The sequence below is a fragment of the Oncorhynchus nerka genome, unplaced genomic scaffold, assembly GCF_034236695.1.
Source record: "Oncorhynchus nerka isolate Pitt River unplaced genomic scaffold, Oner_Uvic_2.0 unplaced_scaffold_1472, whole genome shotgun sequence".
NCBI classification, from domain to species: domain Eukaryota; kingdom Metazoa; phylum Chordata; class Actinopteri; order Salmoniformes; family Salmonidae; genus Oncorhynchus; species Oncorhynchus nerka.
The window spans coordinates 95,817-109,022 of NW_027039842.1; the positions used below are offsets into that span (position 1 = coordinate 95,817).

General features: G+C 46.4%; 1 protein-coding gene across 1 annotated transcript; it reads right to left on the reverse strand.

Annotated features, from left to right (window-relative positions):
• Nucleotides 1-4,674: 4,674 nt before the first annotated feature.
• On the reverse strand, nucleotides 4,675-13,128 carry LOC135568579 (uncharacterized). The gene is made up of 5 exons (XM_065015377.1): nucleotides 12,768-13,128; nucleotides 8,361-8,546; nucleotides 7,021-7,119; nucleotides 6,809-6,861; nucleotides 4,675-5,432 (listed from the first exon to the last, which is right to left on the reverse strand). The coding sequence occupies exons 2-5, from the start codon at nucleotides 8,530-8,532 to the stop codon at nucleotides 5,154-5,156; spliced, it is 603 nt and encodes a 200-aa protein (XP_064871449.1). The 5' UTR covers nucleotides 8,533-8,546; nucleotides 12,768-13,128; the 3' UTR covers nucleotides 4,675-5,153.
• Nucleotides 13,129-13,206: the final 78 nt, after the last annotated feature.

Here is a 13,206-nt window from a genome sequence, read left to right on the forward strand (position 1 = left end):
TCATCACCATCATCATCATCACCATCATCACCACCATTATCACCATCATCATCACCACCATCATCATCACCATTATCACCACCATCATCACCATCATCATCACCACCATCATCATCACCATCATCATCACCACCATCATCATCACCATTATCACCACCATCATCACCATCATCATCACCACCATCATCATCACCATCATCATCACCATTATCACCATCATCATCACCACCATCATCATCACCATTATCACCACCATCATCACCATCATCATCACCGCCATCATCATCATCACCATCATCATCATCACCATCATCATCACCACCATTATCATCATCGTCATCACCACCATCATCACCACCATCATCATCACCATCATCATCATCATCATCATCATCATCCAAATAATAATATTAATAACAATAGTAATAATAATTATAACTATCATAATAATAGTAACAACAACAACAATAATAATAATCTATTGGGTGGTTGGGCTTGTTGCCGTGGTTATTGAGTACTGATGGTGAATGTCATCACTAAGTAAAACACAACGCATGAGGAAATCTGATCAGACAGATCAGAAAAGGAAGAGTTGTTTTTCAGACAGTTCCATGACACTGTTCCATGACACTGTTCCATGACACTGTTCCATGACAATGTTCCATGACACTGCTCCATGACACTGTTCCATGACACTGTTCCATGACACTGCTCCATGACACTGCTCCATGACACTGTTCCATGACACTGTTCCATGACACTGCTCCATGACACTGTTCCATGACACTGTTCCATGACACTGCTCCATGACACTGTTCCATGAAACTGTTCCATGACACTGCTCCATGACACTGTTCCATGACACTGCTCCATGACACTGTTCCATGACACTGCTCCATGACACTGTTCCATGACACTGTTCCATGACACTGTTCCATGACACTGTTCCATGACACTCTTTCATGACCCTGTTCCTTGACACTGTTCCATGACCCTGTTCCATGACACTGTTCCATGACACTGTTCCATGACACTGTTCCATGACACTGTTCCATGTGTCTCTGATGCTGATGGATTTACAAATGTTTGTTCATCAATGATCAGGTGTTGTTGTATTTTATGATCAGACTTCACCCCTATAGTGAGACACGCTGTCGGTTTTGAGCAGGGTATTTGGCATTCACCAACGTCCTCCTAAATTGCAAATCAAGTGGTCGCTACTGTGTGTATGGCCCATGTGATTGGTAGCCAGTGACTCAGGTGTCTCTGGGGCCTTTTCTCGTTTGGGCAAAAGTCAGTCTTCTGTCCTCTCTCCTCAGTTCTCTCTCCTCCGTTCTCTCTCCTCCGTCCTCTCTCCTCCGTCCTCTCTCCTCCGTCCTCTCTCCTCCGTCCTCTCTCCTCCGTTCTCTCTCCTCCGTCCTCTCTCCTCCGTCCTCTCTCCTCCGTCCTCTCTCCTCCGTTCTCTCTCCTCCGTCCTCTCTCCTCCGTTATCTCTCCTCCTTTCTCTCTCCTCCGTCCTCTCTCCTCCGTCCTCTCTCCTCCGTTCTCTCTCCTCCGTCCTCTCTCCTCCGTTCTCTCTCCTCCGTTCTCTCTCCTCCGTTCTCTCTCCTCCGTCCTCTCTCCTCCGTCCTCTCTTCTCCGTCCTCTCTCCTCCGTTCTCTCTCCTCCGTTCTCTCTCCTCCGTCCTCTCTCCTCCGTTCTCTCTCCTCCGTTCTCTCTCCTCCGTCCTCTCTCCTCCGTCCTCTCTCCTCCGTCCTCTCTCCTCTGTCCTCTCTCCTCCGTTCTCTCTCCTCCGTCCTCTCTCCTCCGTCCACTCTCCTCCGTCCACTCTCCTCCGTCCTCTCTCCTCCGTCCTCTCTCCTCCGTTCTCTCTCCTCCGTCCTCTCTCCTCCGTTCTCTCTCCTCCGTTCTCTCTCCTCCGTCCTCTCTCCTCCGTTCTCTCTCCTCCGTCCTCTCTCCTCCGTTCTCTCTCCTCCGTTCTCTCTCCTCCGTTCTCTCTCCTCCGTCCTCTCTTCTCCGTCCTCTCTCCTCCGTTCTCTCTCCTCCGTTCTCTCTCCTCCGTTCTCTCTCCTCCGTCCTCTCTCCTCCGTCCTCTCTCCTCCGTTCTCTCTCCTCCGTTCTCTCTCCTCCGTTCTCTCTCCTCCGTCCTCTCTCCTCCGTCCTCTCTCCTCCGTTCTCTCTCCTCCGTTCTCTCTCCTCCTTTCTCTCTCCTCCGTTCTCTCTCCTCCTTTCTCTCTCCTCTGTCCTCTCTCCTTTCACCTCCGTCCTCTCTCCTCCGTTCTCTCTCCTCCGTTCTCTCTCCTCCGTCCTCTCTCCTCCGTTCTCTCTCCTCCGTTCTCTCTCCTCCGTTCTCTCTCCTCCGTTCTCTCTCCTCCTTTCTCTCTCCTCCGTTCTCTCTCCTCCTTTCTCTCTCCTCCTTTCTCTCTCCTCTGTCCTCTCTCCTTTCACCTCCGTCCTCTCTCCTCCGTTCTCTCTCCTCCGTTCTCTCTCCTCCTTTCTCTCTCCTCCGTTCTCTCTCTCCTCCTTTCTCTCTCCTCCTTTCTCTCTCCTCTGTCTCTCTCCTTTCACCTCCGTCCTCTCTCCTCCGTTCTCTCTCCTCCGTCCTCTCTCCTCCGTTCTCTCTCCTCCGTTCTCTCTCCTCCGTTCTCTCTCCTCCGTTCTCTCTCCTCCGTTCTCTCTCCTCCGTTCTCTCTCCTCCTTTCTCTCTCCTCCGTTCTCTCTCCTCCTTTCTCTCTCCTCTGTCCTCTCTCCTTTCACCTCCGTCCTCTCTCTCCTCCGTTCTCTCTCCTCCGTTCTCTCTCCTCCTTTCTCTCTCCCTCCGTTCTCTCTCCTCCTTTCTCTCTCCTCCTTTCTCTCTCCTCTGTCCTCTCTCCTTTCACCTCCGTCCTCTCTCCTCCGTTCTCTCTCCTCCGTCCTCTCTCCTCCGTTCTCTCTCCTCCGTTCTCTCTCCTCCGTTCTCTCTCCTCCGTTCTCTCTCCTCCGTTCTCTCTCCTCCTTTCTCTCTCCTCCGTTCTCTCTCCTCCTTTCTCTCTCCTCTGTCCTCTCTCCTTTCACCTCCGTCCTCTCTCCTCCGTTCTCTCTCCTCCGTTCTCTCTCCTCCTTTCTCTCTCCTCCGTTCTCTCTCCTCCTTTCTCTCTCCTCCTTTCTCTCTCCTCTGTCCTCTCTCCTTTCACCTCCGTCCTCTCTCCTCCGTTCTCTCTCCTCTGTCCTCTCTCCTCCGTTCTCTCTCCTCCGTTCTCTCTCCTCCGTTCTCTCTCCTCCGTTCTCTCTCCTCCTTTCTCTCTCCTCCGTTCTCTCTCCTCCTTTCTCTCTCCTCTGTCCTCTCTCCTTTCACCTCCGTCCTCTCTCCTCCGTTCTCTCTCCTCCGTCCTCTCTCCTCCGTTCTCTCTCCTCCGTCCTCTCTCCTTTCTCCTCCGTCCTCTCTCCTCCGTCCCTCTCTCCTCCGTTCTCTCTCCTCTTTCCTGTCTCATCCGAAACTGATGGAGGAGAGAGGACGGAGGAGAAAGGAGAGAGGACGGAGGTGAAAGGAGAGAGGACGGAGGAGAAAGGAGAGAGGACGGAGGAGAAAGGAGAGAGGACGGAAGAGAAAGGAGAGAGGACGGAGGTGAAAGGAGAGAGGACGGAGGAGAAAAGAGAGGACGGAGGAGAAAGGAGAGAGGACGGAAGAGAAAGGAGAGAGGACGGAGGAGAAAGGAGAGAGGACGGAGGAGAAAGGAGAGAGGACGGAGGAGAAAGGAGAGAGGACGGAGGTGAAAGGAGAGAGGACGGAGGAGAAAGGAGAGAGGACGGAGGTGAAAGGAGAGAGGACGGAGGAGAAAGGAGAGAGGACGGAGGAGAAAGGAGAGAGAACGGAGGAGAGAGGACGGAGGAGAAAGGAGAGAGGACGGAGGTGAAAGGAGAGAGGACGGAGGTGAAAGGAGAGAGGACGGAGGTGAAAGGAGAGAGGACGGAGGAGAAAGGAGAGAGGAGAAAGGAGAGAGGACGGAGGAGAAAGGAGAGAGGACGGAGGAGAAAGGAGAGAGAACGGAGGAGAGAGGAGAGAGGACGGAGGTGAAAGGAGAGAGGACGGAGGAGAGAGGACGGAGGAGAAAGGAGAGAGGACGGAGGAGGAAAGAAGAGAGGACGGAGGAGGAAAGGAGAGAGGACGGAGGAGAAAGGAGAGAGAACGGAGGAGAGAGGACGGAGGAGAAAGGAGAGAGGACGGAGGAGGAAAGGAGAGAGGACGGAGGAGGAAAGGAGAGAGGACGGAGGTGAAAGGAGAGACGACGGAGGAGAAAGGAGAGAGGACGGAGGTGAAAGGAGAGAGGACGGAGGAGAAAGGAGAGAGGACGGAGGTGAAAGGAGAGAGGACAGAGGAGAGAGGACGGAGGAGAAAGGAGAGAGGACGGAGGAGGAAAGGAGAGAGGACGGAGGAGGAAAGGAGAGAGGACGGAGGAGAAAGGAGAGAGAACGGAGGAGAGAGGACGGAGGAGAAAGGAGAGAGGACGGAGGAGGAAAGGAGAGAGGACGGAGGTGAAAGGAGAGAGGACGGAGGAGAAAGGAGAGAGGACGGAGGTGAAAGGAGAGAGGACGGAGGAGAAAGGAGAGAGGACGGAGGAGAAAGGAGAGAGGACGGAAGAGAAAGGAGAGAGGACGGAGGTGAAAGGAGAGAGGACGGAGGTGAAAGGAGAGAGGACGGAGGAGAAAGGAGAGAGGACGGAGGAGAAAGGAGAGAGGACGGAGGTGAAAGGAGAGAGGACGGAGGAGAAAGGAGAGAGGACGGAGGAGAGAGGAGAGAGGACGGAGGAGAGAGGAGAGACGACGGAGGAGAAAGGAGAGAGGACGGAGGAGAAAGGAGAGAGGACGGAGGGGAAAGGAGAGACGACGGAGGAGAAAGGAGAGAGGATGGAGGGGAAAGGAGAGAGGACGGAGGAGAAAGGAGAGAGGACGGAGGTGAAAGGAGAGAGGACGGAGGAGAAAGGAGAGAGGACGGAGGAGAAAGGATGCAGAAGTAGAGCAAATCTAACTGAGAAAAGGCTTGGGTCTTTAAGTGTCTGTCTCTTGTGATTGGTTGCCAGTGAGTGTATGTCTCTTGTGATTGGTTGCCAGTGTATGTATGTCTCTTGTGATTGGTTGCCAGTGACTCAGGTGTCTCTGGGTTTGTTGACTGTGGACTAGATGGGAGGAGCCTCAGAGGAGCAGTGTGGATGATTGACAGTAGAGTAGGTGGGGATTTGACAGTTCACAGTAGCATAGTCACATGATGAAGTGCCCTCTTTAGCGGTGGTGACTCTGGCTTCATTGGGGCAGCTGGGAGTCTTGTGGAAGGTGACGCTGGCGTAGTGGGGAGAGTCAAAGTGGCTTGTGGGTAAGTTGGCGGTGGCGTAGATGGTGGAGTCTGACTGTAGGGGGCGCTCCATTATCTCCTCATAGTCACCATCACCATGACAACCCTGGAGAGGAGGAGGAGAGAATAGTATGACACTCACAAACACGCTCAACACAACACATAACACACTCAACACAACACATAACACACTCAGCACAACACATAACACACTCAACACAACACATAACACACTCAACACAACACATAACACACTCAACACAACACATAACACACTCAACACAACACATAACACCCTCAGCACAACACATAACACACTCAACACAACACATAACACACTCAACACAACACATAACACACTCAACACAACACATAACACACTCAACACAACACATAACACACTCAACACAACACAACACATAACACACTCAACACAACACATAACACCCTCAGCACAACACATAACACAACACATAACACATAACACCCTCAGCACAACACATAACACACTCAGCACAACACATAACACCCTCAACACAACACATAACACACTCAACACAACACATAACACAACACATAACACACTCAACACAACACATAACACACTCAACACAACACATAACACACTCAACACAACACATAACACCCTCAACACAACACATAACACACTCAACACAACACATAACACACTCAACACAACACATAACACCCTCAACACAACACATAACACACTCAACACAACACATAACACAACACATAACACAACACATAACACACTCAACACAACACATAACACAACACATAACACAACACATAACACACTCAACACAACACATAACACACTCAACACAACACATAACACAACACATAACACAACACATAACACACTCAACACAACACATAACACACTCAACACAACACATAACACAACACATAACACAACACATAACACACACAACACATAACACAACACATAACACAACACATAACACAACACATAACACCCTCAGCACAACACATAACACACTCAGCACAACACATAACACACTCAACACAACACATAACACAACACATAACACACTCAACACAACACATAACACACTCAACACAACACATAACACAACACATAACACAACACATAACACACTCAACACAACACATAACACAACACATAACACAACACATAACACACTCAACACAACACATAACACACTCAACACAACACATAACACAACACATAACACAACACATAACACACTCAACACAACACATAACACCCTCAGCACAACACATAACACCCTCAGCACAACACATAACACCCTCAGCACAACACATAACACCCTCAACACAACACATAACACACTCAATGACATCACTCAATCACAAAAACTAACAAGCAAAATAAGCATTTCACTGTAAGGTCAAAACCTGTTGTACTCGGGAGCATGTGACAAATACTATGTGATTTGAACATATACTGACCCCTTCGTGGTTCCCTGTGTCTGGGCTCACTCTGTGTGTTGAAGAGACAGGTCCTGTGGAACACAACACACATTACTCAGAGAGAGCGTGTGTGTTTGTGTGTGTGTGTGTGTGTGTGTGTGTGTGTGTGTGTGTGTGTGTGTGTGTGTGTGTGTGTGTGTGTGTGTGTGTGTGTGTGTGTGTGTGTGTGTGTGTGTGTGTGTTTCTCTCACCTGTGATCTTAGTGTATTTCCATCTGTAGACGATAATCAGGCTGATCACCAGCAGTAACACTACCAGACTAACAGACACCATGATGAACACTGAGGTACCTGGAACACACACACACACACACACATACACACAAACTGGTTAGACAAACCTGCTGTTGCACTAACCTACCCTCATATCATACCACTACATACAGACATGTCTACCACTAACCTACCCTCATATCATAACACTACAGTGCCTTGCGAAAGTATTCGGCCCCCTTGAACTTTGCGACCTTTTGCCACATTTCAGGCTTCAAACATAAAGATATAAAACTGTATTGTTTTGTGAAGAATCAACAACAAGTGGGACACAATCATGAAGTGGAACGACATTTATTGGATATTTCAAACTTCTTTAACAAATCAAAAACTGAAAAATTGGGCGTGCAAAATTATTCAGCCCCTTTACTTTCAGTGCAGCAAACTCTCTCCAGAAGTTCAGTGAGGATCTCTGAAAGATCCAATGTTGACCTAAATGACTAATGATGATAAATACAATCCACCTGTGTGTAATCAAGTCTCCGTATAAATGCACCTGCACTGTGATAGTCTCAGAGGTCCGTTAAAAGCGCAGAGAGCATCATGAAGAACATGGAACACACCAGGCAGGTCCGAGATACTGTTGTGAAGAAGTTTAAAGCCGGATTTGGATGGCGAAAAAGGTGGCGCTACAAAGTATTAACTTAAGGGGGCTGAATAATTTTGCACGCCCAATTTTTCAGTTTTTGATTTGTTAAAAAAGTTTGAAATATCCAATAAATGTCGTTCCACTTCATGATTGTGTCCCACTTGTTGTTGATTCTTCACAAAAAAATACAGTTTTATATCTTTATGTTTGAAGCCTGAAATGTGGCAAAAGGTCGCAAAGTTCAAGGGGGCCGAATACTTTCGCAAGGCACTGTACATGCAGACATGTCTACCACTAACCTACCCTCAAATCATAACACTAACCTACCCTCATATCATAACACTACATACAGACATGTCTACCACTAACCTACCCTCAAATCATAACACTAACCTACCCTCATATCATAACACTACATGCAGACATGTCTACCACTAACCTACCCTCAAATCATAACACTAACCTACCCTCAAATCATAACACTAACCTACCCTCAAATCATAACACTAACCTACCCTCATATCATAACACTACATACAGACATGTCTACCACTAACCTACCCTCATATCATAACACTAACCTACCCTCATATCATACCACTACATACAGACATGTCTACCACTAACCAAAGTGAGACTCATACAGTTGAATTTGTAAAGTTGTATTTACCGTTGAGTGATGATGATGAAGAAGAAGATGATGTTGATGATGGTGATGATGATGAAGAAGAAGATGATGATGGTGATGATGATGAAGAAGAAGATGATGATGATGATTGTGAGATGAAGGTGATTGTGGCTGAGGCTTGAAGAGCTGTAGTTGTTGTTGTTGTTGTGCTCATGGTGGTTGGTGCCGCTGAAAACAATGGACAAGTTGGAAAATGTTTTAGCAAGGTGAGGAGAGGGAGAGATGGAGAGATGAGGAGAGAGAGAGATGGAGGTGAAGAGAGAGAGAGCGGTAGAGAGTCATATGGAGAGAGAGTGAGATGGAGGTGAAGAGCGAGAGAGAGAGATGGAGGTGAAGAGAGAGAGAGAGAGATGGAGGTGAAGAGAGAGAGAGATGGAGGTGAAGAGAGAGAGAGATGGAGAGGAAGAGAGAGATATGGAGGTATAGAGTCATATGGAGAGAGAGAGAGATGGAGGTGAAGAGCGAGAGAGAGAGATGGAGGTGAAGAGAGAGAGAGAGAGATGGAGGTGAAGAGAGAGAGAGAGATGGAGGTGAAGAGAGAGAGAGATATGGAGGTAGAGAGTCATATGGAGAGAGAGTGAGATGGAGGTGAAGAGCGAGAGAGAGAGATGGAGGTGAAGAGAGAGAGAGAGAGAGAGAGAGAGAGAGAGATGGAGGTGAAGAGAGAGAGAGAGATGGAGAGGAAGAGAGAGATATGGAGGTAGAGAGTCATATGGAGAGAGAGAGAGAGAGAAAGAGATGGAGGTAGAGAGTCATATGGAGAGAGAGTAAGATGGAGGTGAAGAGAGAGAGATGGAGGGTAAACAGAGAGATGGAGAGAGCAATATAGAGAGTAACATTTGCAAAGAGAGAATGATAGAGATAGAGAGTGATAGAGATAGAGAGTGATAGAGATAGAGAGTGATAGAGAAAGAGAGTGATAGAGATAAAGAGTGATAGAGATAAAGAGTGATAGAGAGAGTGAAAGAGATAGAGAGTGATAGAGAGAGAGTGATAGAGATAAAGAGTGATAGAGATAAAGAGTGATAAGAAAAGAGAGTGATAGAAATAGAGAGTGATAGAGATAAAGAGTGATAGAGATAGAGAGTGATAGAGATAGAGTGATAGAGATAGAGAGTGATAGAGATAGAGAGTGATAGAGTGATAAGAAAAGAGAGTGATATAGATAGCGATAGAGAGTGATAGAGATAAAGAGTGATAGAGAAAGAGTGTGATAGAGAAAGAGGGTGATAGAGATAAAGAGTGATAGAGATAGAGTGATAAGAAAAGAGAGAGAGAGTGATAGAGATAGAGAGTGATAGAGATAGAGAGTGATAGAGATAAAGAGTATTAGAGATAAAGAGTAATAGAGATAAAGAGTGATAGAGATAGAGAGTGATAGAGATAGATAGAGAGTGATAGAGATAGAGAGTGATAGAGATAGAGAGTGATAGAGATAAAGAGTGATAGAGATAGAGAGTGATAGAGATAGATAGAGAGTGATAGAGATAGAGAGTGATAGAGATAGAGAGTGATAGAGATAAAGAGTGATAGAGATAGAGAGTGATAGAGATAGAGAGTGATAGAGATAAAGAGTGATAGAGATAGAGAGTGATAGAGATAAAGAGTGATAGAGAGTGATAGAGATAGAGAGTGATAGAGATAGAGTGATAAGAAAAGAGAGAGAGTGATAGAGATAGGGAGTGATAGTGATAGAGATGGAGAGTGATAGAGAGAGAGTGATAGAGATAAAGAGTGATAGAGAGAGAGAGTGATAGAGATAGAGAGTGATAGAGATAGGGAGTGATAGTGATAGAGATGGAGAGTGATAGAGAGAGAGTGATAGAGATAAAGAGTGATAGAGATAAACAATGATAGAGATAGAGAGTGGTAGAGATAGAGATAAAGAGTGATCTCTCTCCATCTCTCTCTCTCTCTCAATTCAATTCAAGGGGCTTTATTGGCATGGGAAACATGTTAACATTGTCTCCCTCTCTCTCTCCCTCTCTCTCACTCTCTCTCTCTCTCTCTCTCTCTCTCTCTCTCTCTCTGTCTCTCTGTCTCTCTCTCTCTCTCTCTCTCTCTCTCTCTCTGTCTCTCTGTCTCTCTCTCTCTCTCTCTCTCTCTCTCTCTCTGATGACAACAAACACACAGACATTACAGAGGAAGTTACAGTGTTCTGGTCCAGTGTCTTTTCACTACAAACACACAGACACACCCAGCCTCCACTAACACACTGACTAACATACTGTAGTTATATATAATGTATAATATAATGCTATATGTTATTTACATGGTCAGACAGTATGTAACATAGTTACTGCAGGTGTACAGCATGGGAAGCAGAGGAGGCTGTTGGGAGGAGGAAAAGGAGGGTGGTCTAATCACAATGTCTGGAATGAACGGTATCAAACACATTAAACATGTGAATGATATTAAAAATATATATATATATTTAACCTTTATTTAACCGGGTAGGCTAGTTGAGAACAAGTCCTCATTTACAGCTGTGACCTGGCCAAGATAAAGCAAAGCAGTGTGACACAAACAACACAGTTACACATGGAATAAACAAACATACAGTCAATAACACAATAGAAAAAGTCTATATACATTGTGTACAAATGAGGTACGATAACGGAGGTAAGGCAACAAAAATAATAACAGTTTAGCAATTAAACACTGGAATGGTAGATGTGCAGAAGATGAATGTGCAAGTAGAGATACTGGGGTGCAAAGGAGCAACAAACAAAAAGATAACAGAATGGGGATGAGGTAGTTGGATGGGCTATTTACAGATGGGCTATGTCCAGGTGCAATTATCTGTAAGCTGCTCTGACAGCTGGTGCTTAAAGTTAGTGAGGGAGATATGAGTCTCCAGCTTCAGTGATTTTTGCCATTCGTTCCAGTCATTGGCAGCAGAGAACTGGAAGGAAAGGCAGCCAAATGAGGAATTGGCTTTGGGGGTGAGCAGTGAGATATGCCCGCTGGAGCGTGTGCTACGGGTGGGTGCTGCTTCAGTGACCAGTGAGCTGAGATAAGGCAGGGCTTTACCTAGCAAAGACTTATAGATGACTTGGAGCCAGTGAGTTTGGCGATGAATATGAAGCGAGGGCCAGCCAACGAGAGCATACAGGTCGCAATGATGGGTAGAATGTGGGACTTTGGTGACAAAATGGATGGCACTGTCATAGACTGCATCCAATTTGCTGAGTAGAGTGTTGGAGGCTATTTTGTAAATGACATTGCCGAAGTCGAGGATCGGTAGGATGGTCAGTTTTACGAAGGTATGTTTGGCAGCATGAGTGAAGGAGGCTTTATTGTGAAATAGGAAGCTGATTCTAGATTTAATTTTAGATTGGAAATGCTTAATGTGAGTCTGGAAGGAGAGTTTACAGTCTAACCAGACACCTAGGTATTTGTAGTTGTCCACATATTCTAAGTCAGAACCGTCCAGAGTAGTGATGCTAGATGGGCGGGCAGGTATGGGCAGCGATCGGTTGAAGAGCATACATTTAGTTTTACTTGCATTTAAGAACAGATGGAGGCCACGGAAGGAGAGTTGTATGGCATTGAAGTTCGTCTGGAGGTTAGTTAACACAGCGTCCAAAGAAGGGCCAGAAATATACAGAATGGTGTCATCTGCTCAGAGGTGGATCAGAGAATCACCAGCAGCAAGATCGACATCATTGATGTATACAGAGAAAAGAGTCGGCCCGAGAATTGAACCCTGTGGCACCCCCATAGAGACTGCCAGAGGTCCGGACAACAGGCCCTCTGATTTGACACAATGAACTCTGAGAAGGTTTTGGTGAACCAGGTGAGGCAGTCTTTTGAGAAACCAAGGCTGTTGAGTATGCCAATAAGAATGTGGTGATTGACAGAGTCGAAAGCCTTGGCCAGGTTGATGAATACAGCTGCACAGTATTGTTTCTTATCAATGGCGGTTATGAAATCGTTTAGGACCTTGAGCGTGGCTGAGGTGCACCCAAGACCAGCTCGGAAACCAGATTGCATAGTGGAGAAGGTACGGTGGGATTTGAAATGGTCGGTGATCTGTTTGTTAACTTGGCTTTCAAAGACCTTAGAAAGGCAGGGTAGGATAGATATAGGTCTGTAGCAGTTTGGGTCTAGAGTGTCTCCCCATTTGAGGAGGGGGATGACCACGGAAGCTTTCCAATCTCTGGTGATCTCAGACGATACGAAAGAGAGGTTGAACAGGCCAGTAAGTTGCAAAGATTTCGGGCGGATAATTTTAGAAAGAGAGGATCCAGATTGTTCGCCCGGCTGATTTGTAGGGGTCCAGCTCATGCAATTATCATTTAAATTAAACTACTTTTATCACAAAGATAACTGCAACTTGTGTGTTTATGTTCACGTGTTAAAGAGAAAGAAGAAGTTTATACTCACTTATAACAAGCAGCTTCACCTGTGTGATCAGTGTAATGTAACGTTGTTCTGTCCTGCTGGTTTCTACTCCACACCAGTAGGTCCCAGTATCATCTTCAGTCAGGTCACTGATGGTCACTGTGGAGAATCTCTCTCTTCTTCTCTTAGAAAGAGAATATCTTCTAGGTTTTTCATGATATGTATCTGATATCTTGTTTTCACAGTCAGATTCACTGTCTACTTTGCAGAAATACTTGATGTTGTCCTCATGGTCCTCTGGATAGTTGCATCTGATGGTAGCTTCTCCTCCCAGAAAGGCCGTCTCTGTGACTGACTTCTCACAGCAGTCATCTGTCAATAGGAACACACATCACAACCTTAGTCTAGTACTATAGACTGACTTCTCACAGCAGCAGTCATCTGTCAATAGGAACACACATCACAACCTTAGTCTAATACT